At 47.4% G+C, this 26128-nt stretch overlaps 1 protein-coding gene across 4 annotated transcripts in view; it reads right to left on the reverse strand.

Annotated features, from left to right (window-relative positions):
- WDR93 (WD repeat domain 93) overlaps positions 1 to 26128 on the reverse strand; it is a 360263-nt gene that overhangs the window by 96105 nt on the left and 238030 nt on the right. For all 4 annotated transcript variants that reach the window (XM_069222687.1, XM_069222684.1, XM_069222685.1 and 1 more), the window contains exons 14-15: positions 23266 to 23326; positions 1843 to 1999 (exon numbers count right to left, since the gene is read on the reverse strand). In XM_069222687.1, the coding sequence (XP_069078788.1) occupies positions 1843 to 1999; positions 23266 to 23326 (218 nt within the window). The remainder of the gene's footprint in view (positions 1 to 1842; positions 2000 to 23265; positions 23327 to 26128) is intronic.

Here is a 26128-nt window from a genome sequence, read left to right on the forward strand (position 1 = left end):
CTTCTCAGTTCAGGGGCCCTAGAGGTAGCTTACTATGGGCACAAATATCAAGGGGACATCTGTTCTCTGACAGCACACTATTACATTTTGAGATCGAAAACAATCTAAATAGGGCCACTAACCATATACAGCGCAGATTTTTTTGTTTTTGTGCAAAATAGTATCAAGTCTAACAATAACTCGCAATTCCGCAATTACAGAGCTCACTAGTAAGTTGATTAATTGAACATTTAGACATATACATGCTACTACGGAATACACCCACTCGGAATTTAATGAATAAAGTGTAACATGCCTCTGGTAAAATTGCGTTAAGATAAGTCTCTGTCCTGCACATATATGCTTGGCAGGAAGGTAGCTGGCAGTCAAGTGTGACGTTTCTGCAGGTGTAATACGAGATTTCAGTCTGAAAGCAACAAAAGAGTATGTGACCTAAAGCTCAAGTCAGGGGTAATTGTAGTTGGATTAGTCCAGAAGTGACTGCACTCCAGCTCGGTCAAAGTTCTTTCGACATAAGGCCCATGGATTGTCAGGAACTTAATAGATTCAGACGTTTCTACTAGAGCGCATAACTGAATTTCTCCATATTGGTTTATGTTCAGTTGTAACTAATACAACACAGTGGCAAGAGCATTAACATCTGTCATGGGGCAATCACTAGCCTCCAATAACTTCGAGTAGACCTTAGTGTTGGTCTTGCAGTCATTTGCAGCTATACAATTTCAGATGATGATACATACTTAGTATTAGATGTACTCAACTAATGGGAAGGAGCAGGGGACGTGATGACGGGTGTAGAGTACTTATGAAATAAGTGCTCTTGAGTCTGTAAGTGCTTTGACGCTTTCAGTGACAGTGTGCGCTTGTGCATTTCAGCAGAAAAGTATAATTCAGAGAATATATGTCTCTCATCTACCATTATATTTCCCCGTCCATCAGTGAGTTCCTGTTCATTTTTCATGATCCTGGATGTGCTCCATCTAAAATGCGCAACTTTCTATGTTACTCTGGATGAAACAACATTTACTCTAAGTTTGTATACTTGGACATAACTTCATGCATGAGCAACTTCGTTCTATTGTTAATTTAGAACGGACAAAAAATGGAGTATTGTCTATAAACTTTCTGTTGATACGCCAATGCAGAGGCATTCTTCATTGTTTCCATGTCGTGGTAGCTAAGTTTGTATCCAGCACATTTTCTTGTCTTCTTTTTATTGTGCCCTAATGCCTGGAGAGACCGCCTTCATTTTGTCACATTGTTCTAGCCATATTAGCTTGAGCGATAAATCATACTTTTTACTTAGAGTGCACTTAACTCCGCATGCTCTTGTTTAACTAGGGATGGAAATTTGGGTCTGCTCAGATGAAGTTCTTGTAACTAGTATTTTTGTCACTGCTTTCTAGCTCTGATCAGTTATATCATTCTCCCAGAAATTCACAACTCACTTCTCTGTTCACATTTACTTCCTTTGTATAATCTGCGGGTAACACTTTAGGAGACATGTCAAATTCCCCTTTTTGTCTGGTCACTGCTCGTCTATTCAGATCCATTTAGTTTTCCTTCACCGCTTGTGTTGTAGAACTCATTTTCATTATTTTTTGTGATCTCTTCTAAACTATGAAATAACCCCACTTCATTCTGCTTGTTCTTCCCCCACCCACAGCTTTCATCTTCTTCACCATCATCTACTCAGTTGAGTTACTACACTTTTTCATAATTACTTTTTATTCAGTTTTACTTCTGCTAACTAAACTGTGTGTACCACGTTTGTAACTATGCACAGCCCTTTGACAAAATTACTATTACAACTCAATATGATTGAATGAACTAAAACTTTACCTGTGAACATCAAACATGCATTTTCTTGATCCAGGGTAAACACTGGTTGCCATGGAGAGGCTAGTGTGTACGCAGAGGAGGCAACAAATCGGCAGACTACCTCTCGCTCAGCACAGTTCATCAATTCCACAGCACCACTGCGGAAAAACAGAACAGCCTAAAAAGAAGCATACAACCAGCTGAAACATCAATAAAATTCAAGGAGAAGATTTTAAAGGCACATGTTTGACAAATATTGGTCCCTCAATCCTGCACTACTTGTGGATGTTCCTAGGTAGACGCAGGGAAGCTTTACCTTCGATTATTAGTGGACCTTTGACAGCTTGTTACTATATTCCGCTCACATTATGTACCCCACAGGCAATTCGCTTAGAGTGTATGAATAACAGGAAATGATAGTATTACTGACATACAACAACAAATATTCTCCTGATCTAGGGGCTGGCAAGCACAGCAATCATATTTTCTCACAACATATTTATTTTTCACGCATCCACTCACATCCTACAATTAAGTAAAAGCATCCTTTATAGTTGTTTACTACTTGTAAGACCTATGTAGGAATTGGCTGCCTGTGATGGAACTGTAAACATATTCATGGGATCGAGTAGTGAAAGAGAGGATGCCCTGAGAGAATTAAGAAAATATTCAATCTCAATTAAATACAACAACACCCAAATATAATATTGTTCTTCTTCTAGTGAATATTGCATGATCTATTTTTAAAATGTTAGCAGGATCCCTGTCAGATGATCAAATAAATCCGTATGTAACATAATATCTTTTGCTCTTCTCGTATTTCTGTGATGCTGTCAATGCTAAGACCAATAGCTTGCATATTTAAAGGTGAACAACCATATTGGTTTAATTTGAAATCTTCTAATGTTTCTCTCTAGCCACAAGCGTGAGAAAGTCGCATAACTGTGTCTACAATTCTCCAGTGATGGTATCTGTTATGGATTTATATGCTTTAAAACTTTATCCTTCATCAGGATGTGATAAAGCAGTGTCCTTCGTGGTTAGTATGGCTTTGGCTTCTTCTCAAATAAAGTCCAGGAACTGTTATGGCCTTAAATAACTTTATGGCTTTCTCTTAAAATCATAGAGAATACACAACACATTGGCATCAACAACATGCTAATCATATTTGCCACCTCCTCCATTAGGAAAAGGAACTTTTCAATCTCATTTAGAAGTGAAATAGAAGGTGGCATTTTAGGCAGGTCCCCTCCTGACAAAATATGGCCTACCCATTTATCATCTATATGCGTGTAAATGTTTACCGCAGTAGCCAGATGGGTGCGATGGGTTATGCAGGAGGTCGCCATTACAAACGTTGGTAGTGTTAATTCATAGTATCATATTTTCAGAAATGCACTCTCAATTCTAATCATTCATTGCCGTTTGTTACTTATTTATTTGCTATTGTTAACAAACACTGGCAATGGATACTGTTACGAGCACCAAAATCAATAAGTGTGTCTTGTTTTTGGTATACGTCCATTGTTGGGTAATAAGTCTGGATGCAATAACAGAAAACCCATGAGAGGCACCTGGATATTGATCAAGTGACAACGTGAGCAAATCACAGGATTTAGTTTACATGTTTTAAGCCCATCCTTCACTACGCATACCACATAATTTTGAAAGAATTCATGGTTAAGCTTCTTTGGTGTAAAACTGGTACACCATTCAGACACAAGAGTGCAGAAAAAAATACAAATTGATCTAAGATAGTTGAAAAACTGAAACAGTGATAAACAGATAGCCTGGCAAAAAACAAAGTTTATGGAACATTAAGAATGAGAGGAAACCCTGGAAAACAAGGCTTAACCAAAATAGCGAGAATAAGACTGAACTAAAGACATGGCATGTAAACCCTCATAGCTCAATAGAAACCATTTTACAAAGAGTTTTCTTTCACCTAGGATAACTACGTCAGATTACATGAGCAAAGCCTGCTATTCCCAGCATATTCCTAAAATAACATATTGGGAAAATCTGGTTGTTTGGCTCCTGTAGAGCTCGGATAAAACAGTTTTCCTTCCTGCTGGTGGGCAGAGGAAGACAAGATATACAAGATCAAATAAAATAAAATCACCCGTGACGGTCTCAAGGCGCTTGGGGGAGGGGGGTCATGAGGGTCACTGTTCGAACAACCATGTTTTGAGGTTCTTTCTGTCTTTCTGGAGAGCAGGAGGTCTTTAGTTTTGCGGAGGTTGGTGGGGAGGGAGTTCCAGGTTTTGGGGGCGAGGTAGAAGAAGGACCTGCCTCCTGTGGTGGTGAATTGGATGCGGGGGACTGTGGCTAGGGCGAGGTTGGCTGATCGGATGTTGCGGGTGGGAGTGTGAAAGTTCACTCTTCCGTTGAGGTATGTCGGGCCGGTGTTGTGGAGGGATTTGTGTGCGTGGATGAGGATCTTGAATGTGATTCTCTTGTTTATGGGGAGCCAGTGAAGGGTTTTGAGGTGTGGTGAGATTCGTTCGTGGCGGGGGAGGCCAAGGACGAGGCGCGCAGCTGTGTTCTGGATTCTCTGTAGTTTGCGTGTGAGTTTGAGTGTGGTGCCAGCGTAGAGGGCGTTACCGTAGTCTAGTCTATGGTGATGAGTGCATGGGTGACTGTCTTCCTGGTCTCTGGGGGAATCCATTGGAAGGATTGTTTTTAGAGTGCGGAGTGTGAGGAAGCAGGAGGAGGTGAGAGCACTGATTTGCTGTGTCATGGACAGGGAGGGGTCCAGGATGATGCTGAGGTTGCGTGCGTGGTTTGCGGGGGTGGGTGCGGGTCCTCCAGGAGTCGTCCCATATGGTTTTGTTGGGGCCAAAGATGATGATCTCGATGATCTCGGAGTAATCATACAAGCAGCTGTTACCTGTGTATCCTGCCTGCGTGGGAGGCCTTTTCACCTGCCTGTACATTAACAAAGCCACAATGACACATGAAGGGTTTCATGGGCCCTAATTCAAGCCAGGAAAATGAGCCCTTCAACCCAGGAAGTGACAGACATCCTCAATTGGGTCGCAATGCGCTCCTCAAACTTCTGAGCCCTAGCACCAATGGGACCTGCTGTACTATGCTAGCAAAGAAAGTCCATTCACCTACCCAGGTAGTAAAAGACATCCACTGGGGTCTGTATGGGGTAGTGGTCTTTAGAGTGTCTCACTCCCTCCCTCTGCTCCTGCTACACTACTGATATTGATGGAGCTGCCAGTCAGAGACTAGGCTAAACAATGGGAGGACAGGCTCTCACACTCCCAGATCTGTCTGTCCCCTTATAAATAGGACCCGGTTTCAGTAAACTGCTGGCTATCGCAACCTTACTGCCGCCAGGGCAGTAGGCAGACTAACAGGTGGAGGAGCAGTATTTTGAGGAGCCAGTGGAGCCAGGTTGTGGTCGGCTGAAAGCCCGGGCTTCTCTGGGGCGCCTCCCGTGTACACATCCCGGGGGTCAACAGAAGCAGAGGACTGCCTCACCAGGCGATGCCACTCTGTTGATCTGCATACCTGCACCACCGCTGCCCGGGAGGTCTGCGGGGGGGGTGGTTTTACTGAGCAACATCATGGGCCTTTTATTTGACCGCAGCAGATCATCGTCACGGGCCAGGAGACCAAGGCGCAGAGGACCCCTGTATGCAGGCAGCGACACAACTCTGCAACCGACCCAGCTTCAGATCGGAGCTCAGGGGACATGGCCAGGCCCAAAGGAAAGACACTCCTAGAGGGCCAGTGCTTCATTTCTGGTAACAGCTACTCTACAACTTTACAGCTGGTGTTTCACAGCCTGTGTTCGCAATCTCTCCCTTTCTGCCGCCAGCTAAAGACTTTTGAAAATAAGGAACCTTGCATTTTTAATGAACAGCTAGTGGGCAAATAGAAGATATTGTTCCAGTATCAAATGCGGATGGTCCCATCACACCAGTTTGAGCATACTAGAGGAGCAACACACGTTTCTTACTGGCAGGGGGCCTGGGGCAACTTGGGCATAACTTGCATTTCCCCAGGTCACGTTGAAAGCCTGGTCCATTACCTTTGGCCCATTTACACAGCGGCTTGAGATGCTACAGTTTTTTTCAGCATAGCGAAGTGTGCCAGCCTCCTATCCAGCAAGGAAGGCAGGTGTAATCATCAGCACTACCAGGCATGGAGGGCCAGGGGCATATCGAGCAGCCTGATGCGGTAGAAGAGATGCTGAGTAGGATGAGCCTGGAAGCAGCGAGGCGCAGGATGAAATGGTTGCGCCAAAAGACGGTAAGAGCCAGTCGAAGGCCCAAGTGAAAGTCAAGCAGACAGATCATTGAGTACCCAGGAGAAAGCAAGGGATGAAACCGCTATTCAGGAGGCTCTGCAAAAGTCAAAGAATTGACAGAGGGTTGACAGAAAAGCCCCTAAGAAGGCTGGCAACAAGGGAATAGGGCAAGGAGCAGGCCCGCTGCACCTGGGGCCATCGCGGCGATGGCGGGACCCAGAGGAAGTACATTGTTTTAGACATGTCTCCAGTACCAGTGGGGTCCTTCTGATCCTCTATATAAGGTTAGCTCTAGCTTAGTATTGTGTCATTCAACGTGGAGCATAGGAAGCACTCTTCAAAACTCCATCATTGCTCAAGAGATGGAGTTGATGATGGGCATGGTAAAAGGCACAAGCAGAATATTTCCTCTTCTGTTTCTGTGGGATTTGAACTTTCAGAGGGCCAGATGCAATATCTGACTGCCTCATTGTTGGATGCCCTTTACAACTCTAGGGATAACTAAAGTAGTCATTACTCTCTAACTTCAGTACCTGTTCTAACTCTTCATTTGATGTTTCCGTGCTTCTTTATCTTCTTAGTGGCCATCTCCTGAGTATGATGAAGAGATTCAAGTTCTTGAGTCTACACAAGAGTAAATTTATTCAAAAACCTGAGCTTTCTTTACTGTTTAGATACTTGGGCGTTAATCTTAATATTCCAATAGAAGAAAAATTGCCGACTACTAGTTCTGGGTTATTCCAACAATTGCAGTTTCATCCTCTTACATGTCTAGCCAAGAACATGGAAATCCTGGATCTTCTGTTATGTCAATGGTAAAATCCAGATAAGCCTGTCCTCCTGAAACGTCTCACCAGGTTATGTCCTTTGACAACGGAAGATGTGGAAATTCCTTCAATCACTTTTAAAGCTTTACTGCTTACTCATCGTGCTCTGCACAGAGTTGGTCCGCGTTATTTGACAAAAAGAATCCAATTGTACTGTCCCGGCAGGAATCTTTAGTCGGAGAAGGCCCAATGGATTATTGTCCCATGCTTAAAGAGATCTAAGCGGGGGTTCTTCTTTTTCTGTGTGTGTGGCTTCTATCCAGAATCAGTCACCCGTTCACTTCAGAAACACTTCAAATGAGAATGTTTTTTTGCAAACACCTGAAACATACCTCTTCAGCCCCTAGAGTCTACATTTTTTCTGTACGCATAATAGCGCCGGGACACTTTCTGAGTAGCTGAGCATGGCATAGGACACCTCCATTCATTCATTTATGCATTAATTAATGAATGAATTTATTATTTCATCCATTCATTAAAATTGACTAAATGTTGGCTAATCTGGCAGGATGATCTACTGAAGCTTCCGATGAGGTCCTTGTCACTGACTGGTGGCTCAGAAGTCAGAATCATCCTTAGAGAAAAGTTACTCTGGTCTTAATTTGGCTTTGAGAGCAGCAATCTATGCAGTCTATGCTTCCAAGTCTCTGGTCAATGCTTTTCAGACCATAACTACAGCCGTTCAAGAGGGGATGGAGTGCACAGATGTATTCTCCAGTATGGACTTACAGGCCACGTTTCTCTCAGATGTTTCATTTGACATTCTTAGAGCTTCTTCTTTCTCCATTGCTTCCAATATAGCTGCCAGCACCAGATGCAGGCCTGGACAGCAGAAGAAGCTCAGAATGTTGGGTTAATGCAAGTGCCCTTTTTCTGCACGAAGCTATTTGGAGATGAATTGGAAGATCTGCTTAAAAGGGCTTTTCAAAATCAGAAACATGCTCAGTTATCCCAAATCCAAGCTAAGAATGACCTTTCTTGAAGAAATGTGATGGGAAAACTTCAGAAAAATTATCAGTTTAATTTTCAGGCAAATAGAAATAATCCAAATCAGCCTTATTCTGGTAGTGGTCTGACCTCAAAATCCCCACTGCCTTCGCCAAAGCCCAGAAAGTGTTCCTCACTATTCCAAGCCCCCGGTCAGAAGGCGCCTGTACTTTTTTCTGCAGCGTTGACAAGACAATGTTTCAGATGCCTGGGTTCTGCACACAGTGGAAAAGGGCTATATTTTGGAATTCGAAAGACTACCTCCAGACACACCCTTGGTTCAGGTTTCAGTTTCTAAGGATGCAGAAGAGACTTTAGCTTTGTCTCAGAAAATATCGGATCTTGTTCTAAACAATGCAATTTGACCAGTCCCAGAAAACCAATGGGGGAAGGGTTCTATTCCTGTGTCTTCCTGGTGAGAAAATACTCAGGGAAATACAGTTTGATCATCAACATGAGGACGTTGAACATTTTTCTCAAGAAAACCTGCTTCAGGATGGAAACCCTGTGACTCCAGGGAAATGGAGGACACCTCGGCCCTAGTTACACATCCCTATTCCCCCTCCCCATCAAAAATTCCTCAGGTTTTGTGTCAGGGGTCAGCACTGGCAGTTCACTGCACTCTCTTTTGGTCTGGTGTCGTTTCCGGGAGTCCTCACATAGGTTCTGACACCTATTGTGGCGAAACTACACAGTCAAGGAGTTCTGATTCGCCCATATCTGGATGACTGGCTTGTCCATTCTCCTTGGAAGATGGTTCTTCAGGATCACATCGCTATGGTTTGTGGAACTCTAGGGGACTTTGATCTTCTGATAAAACTGGAGAAGTTTCATCTCTCCTCAGCTCAACATCTGAAGTTAATTGGAGTGCACTTTCAGATAAAACCTGGAGTTTGTCAGATTTCTTCAGGCAAGGACCCAGATAATTCAGAGTCTGGTAGTTCAATGAGAAAGCAGTCAGAGATGTCTGTGAGAGAATGGCTGCATCCACAAGGTCACATGGTAAGATATTTGGTTATTGACAAATTTGTCTTTTTATCTTTCATTGTTTTCATATATACATGATTTCCATTTGTGTAATCTTTTTAAGGCAGCATGTGTCTTTATTGTCCAGTGAGTGCGCCTTAATCTGGGACCACTGGTTCATCATCTTCTGGCCCACCTACTCGGATCTCTTTCATCATGCCTCCCCATGTGTTCTAACCACTGATGCAAGCAGGTTGGGCAGTCAGTCAGTTTGAAGAGAATAGTGTTTGGAGGAGAGACCTCATTCTTCGAATTAGGAAGAAATTAAAAGCGTTTTCACTCCCTCCTTCATTTTTCTCATCAATTACAGAATCAAGTGGTTGTAGTCGGGACAGACAATATGGTCACAAAATCTTATTTGAACAATCTGTCCGCAACGGGGTCCCAAAGTCTTGCTGATCTGTCATTCCAGATAGGGTGCTGCACGGGGAACCATCTATTGTCCGTCACAGCAACCTGCATCAAAGGGAAGGACAATGTCGTGGCAATTATGCCAAAGGTTTGTTACTTCTCAGCTAGACCTTTTTTGCCACCACAGATAATAATGTTCTTCCTTCATGTCTGTCCTAATTTCAAGAACCAGGGTGTTGGGGGATAAATGCACTGACTTATCCTTGGCCTCAAGTTCTGCTGTACTCTTTCTCCTCTCTTTCTCCCATGATCCTGAAGGTACTCATCAGATCAAGGAGAGAGGATCTGTCCCTTATTCTAGTAGCCCCTTTTTGGCTAAGGATGGGGTGGTTCCCCTTGCTAAGACATATGGCAAGAGCACCGGAGTTGGCCATCCTGCTGGATTGGAGTCCTCTCAGTTCAGTCCCTCTGCCCCTGGATGCATATAGGAGCAAGTGATGGTATGGCTGTTGAGGGGTGGGATTTGAGGAGTTTGGGGCTCTCTACTCTTGTGGTTCACTCGGTTCAGCAGTACAGGAGTGTTAGAAATGGGGTCTTTGGTTGACAGTCAGGTTACCCACTGTTCAAGGAAGGCCCCTCACTCTAGTAAGGGTAAAAGAGAAAAACCCTCAGCTAACCCCTGCTTACCCCCTTGGTAGCTTTGCAAAGCAGTAGGCTTAACTTCAGAGTGCTAGGTGTAAAGTATTTGTACCAACACACACAGTAACTTAATGAAAACACTACAAAATGACACAACACAGGTTTAGAAAAATAGGACATATTTATTTAAACAAGACCAAAACGACAAAAATCCACAATACACAAGTCAAGTTATCAATAAAAATGCAAAAAGAGTCTTTAAGTAGTTTTAAACGCACACTAACACTGTTAGCATGAAAATGTACCATGGGTGCATCAAAAATAACCCTGCATGGGCGAGTTTGCATCAAAAAGGGCTTGCGATGTGTCGATTCCACTCACGAGCGGGACCTTGCGTCGTTTCTCCTTTCGTCGGGTCGGGTGTGTCGTTCCTTCTCTCCGCAGGAGAGCAATGTGCGATCCGGTCAGCACTCTCTGATCCGGGCAGGCCTGCGTTGTTTTTACATGCCCAGCGGTATGTGTGTCGGAAATCCAGCCGCACGATGATCTGAAAGCCACACAGCGCGGGTTGCGATCTCCCAGCCTCCGTCAGCCGCAGATCGGAGTTACGTCGATCTTTTCCCTGCACGGCGCTCTGTGCGTAGATTTCCTTTTCTTTAGGCTGCCAGCTTCTCCTTTCAGGGTCCCAGGAACTGAATGGGCACCACAGGGCACAGTAGGAGTGTCTCCAGAGACTCCAGGTGCTGGCAGAGAGAAGTCTTTGCTGTCACTGAGACTTCAAACAACAGGAGGCAAGCTCTAAATCAAGCCCTTGGAGATTTCTTCTCAAGATGGAAGGCACATACAGTCCAGTCTTTGCCCTCTTACCCTGGCAGAAGCAGCAACGGCAGGATAGCTACACAAAGCACAGTCACAGTCAGGGCAGCTCCACTTCCTCAGCTCTTCGCCAGGCAGAGGTTGCTCTTGTTTCCAGAAGTGTTTCTAAACTCTGTGGTTTTGGGTGCCCTTCTTATACCCAATTTCTCCTTTGAAGTAGGCCTACTTCAAAGTAAGGTCTCTTTTGAATGTGAAATCCTACCTTGCCCAGGCCAGGCCCCAGACACTCACCAGGGGGTTGGAGACTGCATTGTGTGTGGACAGGCACAGCCCTTTCAGGTGTAAGTGACCACTCCTCCCCTCCCTCCTAGCACAGATGGCTCATCAGGAAATGCAGACTACACCCCAGCTCCCTTTGTGTCACTGTCTAGTGTGAGGTGCAACCAGCCCAACTGTCAAACTGACCCAGACAGGGAATCCACAAACAGGCAGAGTCACAGAAATGGTATAAGCAAGAAAATGCTCACTTTCTAAAAGTGGCATTTTCAAACACACAATCTTAAAATCACCTTTACTAAAAGATGTATTTTTAAATTGTGAGCTCAGAGACCCCAAACTCCACATGGCCATCCGCTCACAAAGGGAATCTACACTTTAATCAGATTTACAGGTAGCCCTCATGTTAACATATGAGAGGGACAGGCCTTGCAACAGTGAAAAACTAATTTAGCAATATTTCACTGTTAGGACATATAACCCATATTACTATATGTTCTACCTTAACCATACACTGCACCCTGCCCTTGGGGCTACCTAGGGCCTACCTGAGGGGTGTCTTATATGTAAGAAAAGGGAAGGTTTAGGCCTGGCAAGTGGGTACACTTGCCAAGTCGAATTTACAGTTAAAACTGCAGTGGCAGGTCTGAGACATGATTACAGAGCTACTTATGTGGGTGGCACAACCAGTGCTGCAGGCCCACTAGTAGCATTTGATTTACAGGACCTGGCACCTCTAGTGCACTTTACAAGGGACTTACTAGTAAATCAAATATGCCAATCATGGATAAACCAATTACATACAAATTACACAGAGAGGATATGCACTTTAGCACTGGTTAGCAGTGGTAAAGTGCTCAGAGTTCAAAAGCCAACAGCAACAGATCAGAAGAAATAAGAGGCAAGAGGCAAAAAGATTGGGGATAACCCTGCATAAGCAAAAAAGTCCAACAAGGAGAATTTCCACTAGACAATCACATGATCATCATTGTCTTGAGGCTGTGTGCTGAAAGATCTTTAAATCCTACACACTGTAAATCTCGATGGATCTTTCTTTTCTTGCAGGACGGTTTTGGTAAAGGTTAAGTGGTTGCCACTTAGAAGGTACAATAGGCAGCTATAAGGGCAACCAGAGGAGATCATTTTACCTATATATACTGGATTTGCTAAGAGCTGTGATAATGTATTTGTCAAGATCTCAAGACTGTAGACAATGTAAAAACTTTGGTGTTTTCCGTCATCGACAAAAGACTTCTACTCAGGCTTAGGATAGATGGATACTGTTGGACCTGGGTTTTTGACAGGGACATCCGCAAACTTTTTGCCTCCTTCCTCCTATTTTTTCTGACCTGTTGTTGTTGGCTTTTGACCTCTGGGCACTTTACCGCTGCTAACCAGTGCTAAAGTGCATATGCTCTCTGTGTAAATTGTATTACTGATTGGTTTATCCATGATTGACTATTTAATTTACTTGTAAGTCCCTGGTAGAGTGCACTACATGTGCCTATGGGCAGGTAGATTAAATGCTACTAGTGGGCCTGCAGCACTGGTTGTGCCACCCACCTCAGTAGCCTAGAACTCCCCTTTTTCTATACATAAGTCATCCCTAATGTGTGCCCTAGGTAACCCCTAGAGCAGGGTGCTGTGTGGGTAAAAGGCAGGACATGTACTTGTGTGGTTATATGTCCTGGTAGTGTAAAACTCCTAAATTCGTGTTTACACTACTGTGAGGCCTGCTCCCTTCATAGGCTAACATTGGGGCTGCTCTCATACATTGTTGAAGTGGCAGCTGCTGATCTGAAAGGAGCAGGAAGGTCATATTTAGTATGGCCAGAATGGTAATATAAAATCCTGCTGACTGGTGAAGTCGGATTTAATATTACTATTCTAGAAATGCCACTTTTAGAAAGTGAGCATTTCTTTGCACTAAAACCTTGTTGTGCCCTTCAATCCACGTCTGGCTAGGTTTAGTTGACAGCTCCTTGTGCATTCACTCAGACACACCCCAAACACAGGGTACTCAGCCTCACTTGCATACATCTGCATTTTGAATGGGTCTTCCTGGGCTGGGAGGGTGGAGGGCCTGCCCTCACACAAAGGACTGCCACACCCCCTACTGGGACTCTGGCAGACAGGATTGAACTGAAAGGGGGCTTGGTGCATTTCTTAGACACTCTTTGAAGTCACCCCCACTTCAAAGGCACAACTTAGTATAAAACAGGGCCTCTGCCCTACCTCATCAGACACTTGCTGGAGAAGAAACCTGAACCAGAAACTACATCCTGCCAAGAAGAACTGCCTGGCTGCTCAAAGGACTCACCTGTCTGCTTTTCTACAAAGGACTGCTGCCTTGCTGTTGGCCTGCTGCCTTGCTGAACTGCCTGGCTGCTCAAAGGACTCACCTGTCTGCTTTTCTACAAAGGACTGCTGCCTTGCTGTTGGCCTGCTGCCTTGCTGAACTCTTGTCTGGCTGTAAAAGTGCTCTCCAAGGGCTTGGATAGAGCTTGCCTCCTGTTCCCTGAAGTCTCAGGACCAAAAAGACTTCTCTCTTCCTCTTGGACGCTCCGTGCGCCGAACTTTTCGACGCACAGCTTGTTCCGCGGCAAGAAAAACGCCGCACACCGACGCTGATCGACGCGACGCCTTCGGGACGACCGAAACTTTGACGCACGGCCTCGCAAGGACAACGCCACCCGACTCCGCAGGAGAAATCAACGCGACGCCTGCCGTGAGATCGAAAATTCGACGCGCAGCCCCGCAGAACGACGCGCAGCCGGAAAACAAGCAGGAAAATCCACGCACAGACCCAGGACATCTGGTACTCCCCGCAAACCATAGTAAGAGACTGTCCGCGCGCCGGAAAACGACGCACGACTCCCCGCGTGGAAAATAACGACGCAAGTCCGTGTGTGCTGAGGAGAAATCGACGCACACCCCAGTTTTCCACGTACCTCTTCTCCTGTGGCCCTCTGAGGAGATTTTCCACCAGAAACCAGGTACTTTGTGTTTGAAAGAGACTTTGAGGGTCATTCTGACCCTGGCGGCCGGTGGCCGCCAGGGCCACCGACCACGGGAGCACCGCCAACAGGCTGGCGGTGCTCCAATGAGCATTCTGACCGTGGCGGTTCAGCCGCGGTCAGAAGCGGAAAGTCAGCGGTCTCCCGCTGACTTTCCGCTGCTCTTTGGAATCCTCCATGGCTGCGGAGCGCGCTCCGCAGCCATGAGGATTCTGACCCCCCCTACCGCCATCCAGTTCATGGCGGGAAAGCCGCCATGAACAGGATGGCGGTAGGGGGGGTCGCGGGGCCCCTGGGGGCCCCTGCCGTGCCCATGCCAATGGCATGGGCACGGCAGGGGCCCCCGTAAGAGGGCCCCGAAAAGTATTTCAGTGTCTGCCTTGCAGACACTGAAATACGCGACGGGTGCCACTGCACCCGTCGCACCTTCCCACTCCGCCGGCTCGATTACGAGCCGGCATCCTCATGAGAAGGTCGTTTTCCCCTGGGCTGGCGGGCGGTTTTACTGGAACCGCCCGCCAGCCCAGGGGAAAACTCGTAATACCCGCCGCGGTCTTTTGACCGCGGCGCGGTAATTTGGAGGGCGGGATCCTGGCGGGCGGCCTCCGCCCGCCCGCCAGGGTCATAATGAGGCCCTTTGTTTACTTTCTAAAGACTTAAGACACTTTATATCACTTTTCAGTGATATCTTTACAAATTCGTATTGCAACTTTGATCGTTTTGACCTGAAGATACCCAGATAAATATTATATATTTTTCTAAACACTGTGGGGCTGATTCTAATTCCGCCCCCATAATACCGCTCCGGGGTCAGAAGACCGCGGAGGGTATTATGAGTTTTTCCCTGGGCTGGCGAGCGGTCTCCAAAAGACCGCCCGCCAGCCCAGGGAAAAACTCCCTTCCCACGAGGATGCCGGCTCGTAATCGAGCCGGCGGAGTGGGAAGGTGCGACGGGTGCAGTAGCACCCGTCGCGTATTTCAGTGTCTGCAAGGCAGACACTGAAATACTTTTCGGGGCCCTCTTACGGGGGCCCCTGCCGTGCCCATGCCATTGGCATGGGCACGGCAGGGGCCCCCAGGGTCCCCGCGACCCCCCCTACCGCCATCCTGTTCATGGCGGCTTTCCCGCCATGAACAGGATGGCGGTAGGGGGGGTCAGAATCCTCATGGCTGCGGAGCGCGCTCCGCAGCCATGGAGGATTCAAACGAGCAGCGGAAAGTCGGCGGGAGACCGCTGACTTTCCGCTTCTGACCGCGGCTGAACCGCCGCGGTCAGAATGCTCGTTGGAGCACCGCCAGCCTGTTGGCGGTGCTCCCGTGGTCGGTGGCCCTGGCGGCCACCGGCCGCCAGGGTCAGAATGACCCCCTGTGTGGTGTATTTTTGTGGTGTTATGCTATGGTGTTGTATGATTTATTGCACAAATGCTTTACACATTGCCTTCTAAGTTAAGCCTGACTGCTCGTGCCAAGCTACCGGAGGGTGAGCACAGGCTGATTTTGGATTGTGTGTGACTTACCCTGACTAGAGTGAGGGTTCTTGCTTGGACAGAGGGCAACCTGACTGCCAACTAAAAACCCCATTTCTAACATTGGTGATCAGCGGTGAGGATAGGACTTGTGTTTGTGCAGTGACATACAGTAGCTAAGTATTTCACTACCTACCCACAGTTGAAGGTCAACTTGATTTTTCATTTTTTTTGGCTTTTGATTCTCTGATGTCCTCCTGGATATACTATTGATATTTTGGACTTTGGATTTTGGTTTTTGCTGGTAAGATCTTATCAGAATGGGATTGCTTACCTACTCATTCTTTGTTCGTACTGACCACCTCACTAAGGCTGACCTAAGGAAGCGTTGCAGAAAATGGGGCCTTCCTGTAGCAAGGAGATCTACTAAGGCGGAGATGCTACATAACTACATAGTCTGGGGGGAGGAAAGATGGGCAGAGAGAGAGGCAGCAAGAAACCAAATGACTAAGTACCCCTCAGATGAGGAGGAGGACTACGCACATGAGGAGGAAGACTGCTCCCATGAGGGGGAAGACTACTCAGATGAGGAAAGAGACCCAGAGATAGATTAATGGCTCCGAAGTCAAAGGCGACAGGAGCAACAATTAGAGGAGTAGCTTGCAGAGGTTGAGGCAAAAAGACTCTTAGCCCTAGAAGAAGAAAAGATTGCAGCTCAAGAGCTGAGCTGTAAAGAGCTGAAACTGGAGGCCGGAAGGGCTGAGTCCAGTTCAGATGGTGGCAGCAAAAATCTTGCATCCGGTACTGCTGAAGAAGGGCACAAGCCCAGAGATGTGGTGCCCAACTTGAAGAAGGGAGTTGACACACCCCAGGCGGTTCAAGGGTATGAGGTAGTTCCCGTTATGCACAGGGTCCCTGAGAAGGATTGGGGAACTGGCACAGGGAGTCATATTCCTACTGGGGGGAGGGACACTTTACTGACTCTAGCAGAGAGTGACAGAGAAAAGGGTTCCCCCCTGTTGGACGTCCTGGATATAGAGTGTAGAGACATCCCAGAAGAGTATGGGCCGAGTGTCAGGGACAGACAGATACTGTCTCACCAGTCTCAGAAGGGTGAGGTAGAGTGCTTTTCCAAGGTTGAGTTACTGGGTGGTTGGGTGAAGGGTACTGTGGTTAATACATGTGAAGGGCAGAGTGATGTAATTGCTGGAGAGCATATGTCTGGTCCTTATTTTCCAGAGCTACGCCAACACCAGGTGGAGTGTGAGTTCTCTGACCCCAGGGAACTTACAATGGAGGCAGACTTCTGGGTGAGTACCAGAGAGTCTGAAGAGGCATTTGGGGGTGCTCCTGAAGGGAGTGGTCTAGGTGGTTCCCAACCGAGTGAGGTGGGAAAGGATTGTAGTGTCCCAGGTAGGTCCCAGGTCCTAGAGGGTTCCATGAGGGAACACCAGGAGGGAAGCCTAGCCTGTACCGTAGGGCCACCTTTTGAGGGAAGCCCCGCAGTGTCAGAAGAACTTGGTGGGGTGACTGTAGCCAGCATCCCAACAGTTCTGGTGTCTGGCAGTACCCCTCCTAGTGAGGGGGTGCAGAAGTCCAGACATAGGGTTGAGAGGGGGTTGCAGACCCCAGTGGAGGACCTTGAGAGTCAGGGGACAGCTCTGAGAGCAGAGCCCCCCAGGAATAACCCAGGTGAAACCGTTTCTGGTTTGGGGGAAACCCAGACTCTGCCGGATGGGCAGAGGTCGGGAGACCTGCGCCAACCAGACTCTTGTGTGGCCCTTGGGGACGGTGTGTCCCTTGTGGGGGGTGAGAGTGCCCCCCAGGAAGTCCTGGCATGCCAGGCAAAGATTCAACCTCAGGGTGGTGACTCTGGGTTGGATACCCAGGTTCAGAGGTTAAACTCTGACCTGGTGGGAGGTAGGTGTGCCTCCCAAGACGTCCTGGCCTGCCAGGCAATGGTTCAACCTCAGGGTGGTGACTCTGGGTTGGCTAACCAGGTTCAGGGGATAAACTCTGACCTGTTGGGGGGTAGGTGTGCCCCCCAGAAAGTCCTGGTGTACCAGGCAGTTGTCCAACCTCAGGGTGCTGACTCTGGGTTGGATAACCGGGTTCAGAGGTTAAACTCTGACCTGGTGGGGGGTAGGTGTGCCCCCCAGAAAGTCCTGGCGTGCCAGGCAATTGTTCAACCTCAGGGTGGTGACTCTGGGTTGGATACCCAGGTTCAGAGGTTAAACTCTGACCTGGTGGGAGGTAGGTGTGCCTCCCAAGAAGTCCTGCTGTGCCAGGCAATTGTCCAACCTCAGGGTGTTGACTCTGGGTTGGATGACCAGGTTCAGAGGTTAAACTCTGACCTGGTGGGGGGTAGGTGTGCCCCCCAGGAAGTCCTGGCGTGCCAGGCAATTGCCCAACCTCAGGGTGGTGACCCTGGGTTGGGGAACTAGGCTCAGAGGTTAAACTCTGACCTGGTGGGAGGTAGGTGTGCCTCCCTGGAAGTCCTGGCCTGCCAGGCAATGGTTCAACCTCAGGGTGTTGACTCTGGGTTGGATAACCGGGTTCAGAGGTTGAACTCTGACCTGGTGGGGGTACTAGTGCCCCCCAGAAAGTCCTGGTGTACCAGGCAGTTGTCCAACCTTAGGGTGCTGACTCTAGGTTGGATAACCGGGTTCAGAGGTTAACCTCTGACCTGGTGGGAGGTAGGTGTGCCTCCCAGAAAGTCCTGGTGTGCCAGGCAGTTGCCCAACCTCAGGGTGGTGACCCTAGGTTGGAGAACCAGGTTCAGAGGTTAAACTCTGACCTGGTGGAGGGTCAGTGTGCCCTCCAGGAAGTCCTGGCGTGCCAGGCAATTGTTCAACTTCAGGGTGGTGACTCTGAGTTGAATGGTCAGGTGCAGAGGTTAAACTCTGACCTGGTGGGGGGTAGGTGTGCCTCCCAGAAAGTCCTGGTTTGCCAGGCAGTGATCCAGTCTGAGGGTACAGACCCTGGGCTGGAAGTCCAGGTTCAGGGTGTCCCCCCGGACCTGGAGGGAGGGGCTACTGATAACAGTGCCCCTACCATGTTGTCTTCTGAGGAGGCCACTCCTAGTTGGAGAGTTCTGGACCCCAGAAGGGAGGGCAGGGGGAGGGAAGCCTCACCCCGGGCCCTAGTCCAACCTGAAGGTACAGACCCCAGGTTGGAGGTCCAGTTGCAGGTTAACAGCCCTGCACTGGTGGAGGAATGGTACAGGGCGACTTCTGTAAGCACCCTGACCATGTTGGACTCTGGGGGTACCGCTCCAGGAGGGAGGGTACAGAGCCCCAGAGGGGAGGACCAGGTTCAGGCTGTCATCCCTGACCTGGTGGAAGGGAGAGTGGTTAAAGGGTGCCCAGCACCTGGGGCTACCGCCCCCCACTCTCCACAGCCACAGTGGTTGGAGAGCTTTGAGAGGCCTGGGGCCTGGCTCTCATCCCTGGCAGCTGTCAGTAATCACTGTGGCTTGCTGTCCGGGTGGACAGAGTTATCCATGGGGAGGGGACAAGTGTCACACCCCGGGGGTAGAGTGGGCAACACCACTGTGTTGGTCATGGTGGTACTATCCTGCTCCTGGGATACATCTGTGAGCAAAGTAAGGTTAGGTGCTGCACAGATGGGATCCGCAGGTAAGGAGAAAGGTTCCCCATGGGTTGGCTTAGTGGGCCCTGAGAGTATGGACAGAGGGATCCAATTGGAGTCAGGAAGGCGAAGAACTGGAGCATGCCCCTGCTGTTGTGGGCCTGGGTCCTTGTTCTGTCGCCTCAAACAGGGAAGTACATCAGGATAGTGATTGTTCTCCCCTGGCTTTAGGCTGGTAGGGGGTCATGTTGGACCTGGCTTTTTGACAGGGACATCCCCAAACTTTTTGCCTCCTTCCTCCTATTTTTTCTGACCTGTTGTTGTTGGCTTTTGACCTCTGGGCACTTTACCGCTGCTAACCAGTGCTAAAGTGCATATGCTCTCTGTGTAAATTGTACTACTGATTGGTTTATCCATGATTGACTATTTAATTTACTTGTAAGTCCCTGGTAGAGTGCACTACATGTGCCTAGGGCAGGTAGATTAAATGCTACTAGTGGGCCTGCAGCACTGGTTGTGCCACCCACCTCAGTAGCCCCTTAACCCTGGCTCAGGCCTGCCATTGCAAGGCCTGTGTGTGCAGTTTCACTGCCACTTCGACTTGGCATTTAAAGGTACTTGCCAAGCCTAGAACTCCCCTTTTTCTATACATAAGTCACCCCTAATGTGTGCCCTAGGTAACCCCTAGAGCAGGGTGCTGTGTGGGTAAAAGGCAGGACATGTACTTGTGTGGTTATATGTCCTGGTAGTGTAAAACTCCCAACTTCGTTTTTACACTACTGTGAGGCCTGCTCCCTTCATAGGCTAACATTGGGGCTGCTCTCATACATTGTTGAAGTGGCAGCTGCTGATCTGAAAGGAGCAGGAAGGTCATATTTAGTATGGCCAGAATGGTAATATAAAATCCTGCTGACTGGTGAAGTCGGATTTAATATTACTATTCTAGAAATGCCACTTTTAGAAAGTGAGCATTTCTTTGCACTAAAACCTCATGTGCCCTTCAATCCACGTCTGGCTAGGTTTAGTTGACAGCTCCTTGTGCATTCACTCAGACACACCCCAAACACAGGGTACTCAGCCTCACTTGCATACATCTGCATTTTGAATGGGTCTTCCTGGGCTGGGAGGGTGGAGGGCCTGCCCTCACACAAAGGACTGCCACACCCCCTACTGGGACTCTGGCAGACAGGATTGAACTGAAAGGGGGCTTGGTGCATTTCTTAGACACTCTTTGAAGTCACCCCCACTTCAAAGGCACAACTTAGTATAAAACAGGGCCTCTGCCCTACCTCATCAGACACTTGCTGGAGAAGAACCTGAACCAGAAACTACATCCTGCCAAGAAGAACTGCCTGGCTGCTCAAAGGACTCACCTGTCTGCTTTTCTACAAAGGACTGCTGCCTTGCTGTTGGCCTGCTGCCTTGCTGAACTGCCTGGCTGCTCAAAGGACTCAACAGTCTGCTTTTCTACAAAGGACTGCTGCCTTGCTGTTGGCCTGCTGCCTTGCTGAACTCTTGTCTGGCTGTAAAAGTGCTCTCCAAGGGCTTGGATAGAGCTTGCCTCCTGTTCCCTGAAGTCTCAGGACCAAAAAGACTTCTCTCTTCCTCTTGGACGCTCCGTGCGCCGAACTTTTCAACGCACAGCTTGTTCCGCGGCAAGAAAAACGCCGCACACCGACGCTGATCGACGCGACGCCTTCGGGACGACCGAAACTTTGACGCACGGCCTTGCAAGGACAACGCCGCCCGACTTCCCAGGAGAAATCGACGCGACGCCTGCCGTGAGATGAAAACTTTGACGCACGGCCTCGCAAGGACAACGCCGCCCGACTCCGCAGGAGAAATCGACGCGACGCCTGCCGTGAGATCGAAAATTCGACGCGCAGCCCCGCAGAACGACGCGCAGCCGGAAAACAAGCAGGAAAATCCACGCACAGACCCGGGACATCTGGTACTCCCCGCAAACCACAGTAAGAGACTGTCCGCGCGCCGGAAAACGACGCACGACTCCCCGCGTGGAAAATAACGACGCAAGTCCGTGTGTGCTGAGGAGAAATCGACGCACACCCCAGTTTTCCACGTACCTCTTCTCCTGTGGCCCTCTGAGGAGATTTTCCACCAGAAACCAGGTACTTTGTGTTTGAAAGAGACTTTGTTTACTTTCTAAAGACTTAAGACACTTTATATCACTTTTCAGTGATATCTTTCCAAATTCGTATTGCAACTTTGATCGTTTTGACCTGAAGATACCCAGATAAATATATATTTTTCTAAACACTGTGTGGTGTATTTTTGTGGTGTTATGCTATGGTGTTGTATGATTTATTGCACAAATGCTTTACACATTGCCTTCTAAGTTAAGCCTGACTGCTCGTGCCAAGCTACCGGAGGGTGAGCACAGGCTGATTTTGGATTGTGTGTGACTTACCCTGACTAGAGTGAGGGTTCTTGCTTGGACAGAGGGCAACCTGACTGCCAACCAAAAACCCCATTTCTAACAGAAACAATCTCTCATTTCTATGGCTTATGCTGCTCAGGGGACAGCGTTGCTGGTTAGAATGTAGGGGAGATCCACTCGTGTTATGGCTGCATTCTGGGCTGAGGCAGGTGGGACTTCTATTTTGGATATATGCAGAGCTGTGATCTGGGTTACACCATTCACTTTTGTTTCTCAGTATTGCCCGAATGTGCAGAATGCTGAATCTATGAATTTTGGTACTAGGGTCTTTGTGGCTGCTATTTCCAAAAGGATTGTATCTCCTAAGTTTGCATTAAAAACTTCTTGTTTACATCAATTTAGAGTACTTATTATTTATCAGGGAATCGGGTTGTGCTGATTGCTCTGTATATCCTCAAATAGTAAGTAGTGGTTTGAGAAGGTGGGTTGAGGAGGTCATGATTCAGTTACTTACGGTAAACTTCTTTACGTCAAATACCCTTCTTCTCGTACTAATATTTACGACCTTCCTTGCCATTCCCTTTCACAACCTGAATTCCCTTGTATAGCTTGGGAAAGCACAGGAAGTGATGTGGGCTTCATCTCCCTTTAGATCCACTCTGGTGGGAGAGGCCTGGAGAAGGAAGGAGGAGTGTTTTACTTGATGCTTTTTGATTTTGATTGACTTCAGCTAAGTCACGTGATGCATGGGGGAGGCTAAAACACCTCAAATAGTAAGTAGTGGTATGAGAAGATGGGTTGAGGAGGAAATTCACATTAAGTATGTGGATGTTCCCAAATGTACAATACTGAACTCTTTACTTAAATGATTGGTTATACTCAGGAGAAGGTGTCACACATTTGGTAGTAAAATGTCATTCACAAGTATAATTAAACCATGGAAATGCTGTATATAAGCAGTTGGAAAATCTAGCTGCTATGTGCAGGCAACATCACAAAAACTTTGTAAAAGACTAACCAAAAAAAGCTCTGACATAGGCACACGTACTTCCAGAAAAGGAAGTACTGTATTTTCTTAGTGCACAATGCACCCTTGGGTCAAAATGGACGGGAAGAATGCATTCTGCACTAAGAAACAGCACAAAATGCAGCAGAACACGAACAGCCACTCGCTAAATGTGCTCCTGCATAGGTTTTTATTCGCACAGGTTACATTTAAGTGAGCAGCGATAAACACATTATTATCGGTAATTTCACATGAAAGAGTAACATTTAATTACCGAAATTACTATGATTAATCCGGGTAAACGAAATTCGGTTCAGTTCTACCCTGAACTATGTACATGCTTCCGTTTTTCACCTGAAAACTTTATTGAATTCAGAAAATGTTGCTCAGGGCAGCATGCCTCCAAATGTGAAGCAACCTGATGCTTGAGTCTTGTTCTGCGCTGATTGGCTGGAGTCTATGGGATCTGTTGCGAAACTAGCCTGTATTATTTTCTCAATCATTTTCCTTTCTTTGGATAGGACAATTATACTTCTTCAGGTGTATGATCCCTCTAGTAAATAACTAAACATCACGTGTCAGGAGTAGACAGAGGTGAAGATTTGCCCATTATATGTATGTTTCTTGGTAACCTCACAGGCATTAAACATAGCAGAACTGTCTGCTTAAGGAAGACGTCTGTTTACTAAAGGGAGACATCTTTGGGTGCCAACTATTTTTGTAAAGAACTTGGTGAGATACGTTATTGACACTGATTAAAACGGACTGCTTCACACTTACAGCACTGGGCAGAATGGAAACTGGCACAACTGCGCTGATCCGTTCATCACCATTTTCTGAGCTTTAAAAAATAAGAACAAAAAAGAAATGAGTCAACACTATTCTCAAGAACATATTGTCTTTAGCCATGCAGTAAAACACTGAGGTAAAAGTTAATACACAAATTGTCATTTTTCAAAGTGTGCACCTAGGAGAAAAGGAGAGACTGTGTGTGCTCACAAGGACTTCTTCTAAGAGTGGCTACGTCTTTGAAAAAGAAAATTAACTGATGCATTCAAATACATTTGAAAAGCTGGGTCTACATGTCTTTAAATAGAAAATGTTACAATACTTTGTATCATCATGAACTCCTCTATCCTTCCGTCTCAGTTCTCACTAAATGAGGTGTGCCTCTCCTCTCTCGGCTAATCGGCCATAAGGAGATCTCCACAGACGACAAATGGGGTATAGGCTTGTGGTTCCTTTTGACCCTGCTGTGTGTGTGTGACAAGAAGAACTGCTTCTGGGACCAGGCTTACTTAGTTGAAGTCAGAGGGAGTGCCAGAACCACATTTCCTGCTTTGATGACCCCATGGCTCCATGGGAGTGTGGCTAGGCTGTGCTTAGGTAACCTTATGGGCCACCGTGCCTGCAATCTTGTTCTGATGAGAGGTGGGCAGAGATGGTACAATTCCTTGGATCAGCCTTGCTCCTCACAAGGGAGAAGAGAGACCTGTGGGGCTTTGACACTTGTGGGCGCGTTCTCTTCTACCTGGGGTGCAGTAGGAGATAGGTGCATTTTATCAAATGTAGTGGGCCCATAACGCCAGACTGTGGAATGACTGTTTTGGTCTCCTGCAATGCTCTGCCTGCTTCACTGAGGATGGGGAGGTTTGTTGCTCTTTTAGTCCGGGTTGCGCTGTGTGGGTCAGTTAATGGTGGGTGGGTTCCCACAGTAGCTCAGATTCTCCACAGCCCTTCCCTCAATGCAGGATTCTGGCCTGGAGTTGGATCCTGGCTGCAATGTACTGGCTGATCTACTTTTTAGTATTCTCAGCTGTAGTGATTGAATAGTCTAGTCCTGTCTTTATAGCATCTGTCTGGATTTTCCTAGGGGAACCAGGAATAGTTTTGTCAGCCTTGGTCCTCCCTATTGGAGTTTGTTGGGGTAGGTAGCCGGCTCTGACTATTCCACCTTAAATGGGTACTCTTTTTCACACTTTGGGGGTCATTCTGACCCTGGCAGTCTTGGACCGCCAGGGTCACGAATGACGGAAGCACCGCCAACAGGCTGGCGGTGCTTCAAATGGCATTCTGACCGCGGCGGTAAAGCCACGGTCGCCCTGCCGGGGCCGGCGGTATTCCGCCGTTTTTGCCCTTTTTTGCTTCTTCAGTGTTCCTAGGGGAAGGTGGGTCCTTTCTTGTTGGCTTATGATTGACTTGGGCCCACTGTCCTTGTTTATGACTTATCTCTGTTGTTTTGGTGTGTTTTGCTTCCCTGCTAGGATTGTTGGTGCCTCAAATTGCATCTTTGTGGGCTGTGCTGGTCTTCCCTGGCTCCAGCCTACAATCTAACCCTTGCCTGTGTGGATCTGGTTCCACTTTTGGGGTTGGCTTGCTCATTGCCCCTGTGGCGACACACTAAAGTATACAAAAAAGTGAGGGACAGAATGCTTGACTTAACCGTAGCTACTGGTATTTACTCGGGCTGCATCCCAATCCATCGTTATTTTTGCACATCATGCCACCTAAGTTTGGAACCAGCTATATACAAATCAGTCTTGACCCTGCTCCCTGGAACAGTCCAGTTCAAACTGCAAAGCCAGGCCCTCCCAGAACTTGAACACAAGCAACCCAGGACTAGTTTTGTGCTAGTTATAGGCTCATCAGACAGGTACAGCCTGGTTCCAGTGACACAGTGTGCATGGGACCCACATCTGGGAAAACCCGTCCTACTTAGGGTGACACCCTAAAGTATACAAAAAAGTGATGGACATGGGTGAGATCAATTAAAGCATTCCATCTATCACTTTTTTGTTTCCATTTCCCATGTGGGGTATAGGCTGTGTGTGGAACTAAGGGTACTCCTGGCTAGGTCCACAGGGTAGTGTGCTTTGTTACCACCTCATTTTATTTTTAATAGATCTTTGTTTAGTTTTCAGAAGGTAACAAACAGTGTAGATCATACATGTGTGCAAAAATGTCCATCGTATAACATAGTAATCTCCCATCTGAGTGGGGAGTTGTATTTAGTGATTGCGTACAGAGTAAAAACTGTCTAGTGTATGAACCAACATATTGTGCCATCTTGTAACAATAGTAACATGTTCCAAGGTGTTTCATACAGCTGTAATTGACAATACACTTAATCATCAAACGAGGCAACACCCACGCAGCTACAGGGGTCTCTCTTTTATACATACTACTTGCCAAACACACAATAAACCAAATCATAGTAAAAGTCAATAGGCCTCCCCTCTCCTCTCATGTCCTTAGCTGCGTATCAGCCTGCACTTACCCGTCTCCCATCACCCCAGACCACCTAGCCACACAGTTGTTTACAGGTGTTAGCGTATGCTGTAGTTTCATAGTCCTTACTTCTGCCCTACCCGCCGGTGTGGCATGCAGGTTAGTGTCTTCCAGCCGGGTCAGAATTGTTAGAGGCATAAAAATACCTAGAGCTGATGGGGGAGTGTGAGAAAGTCATCCTTTTAGCATGTTCACCACCATTTTTCAGACTAATACTGGTGGTAACTGACCCCGAATGTGCCAATCAGGACCAGGGCTTCAGACAAAAAGGTATATGGTAATGTTACAATTGGCAATGACAGACTCCTGTAAGTCCCTAGTATATAATAGGGCCAAGAGGTTTATAGGGCCAGCA

This window comes from Pleurodeles waltl, chromosome 3_1 (genome assembly GCF_031143425.1).
Source record: "Pleurodeles waltl isolate 20211129_DDA chromosome 3_1, aPleWal1.hap1.20221129, whole genome shotgun sequence".
NCBI lineage: Eukaryota > Metazoa > Chordata > Amphibia > Caudata > Salamandridae > Pleurodeles > Pleurodeles waltl.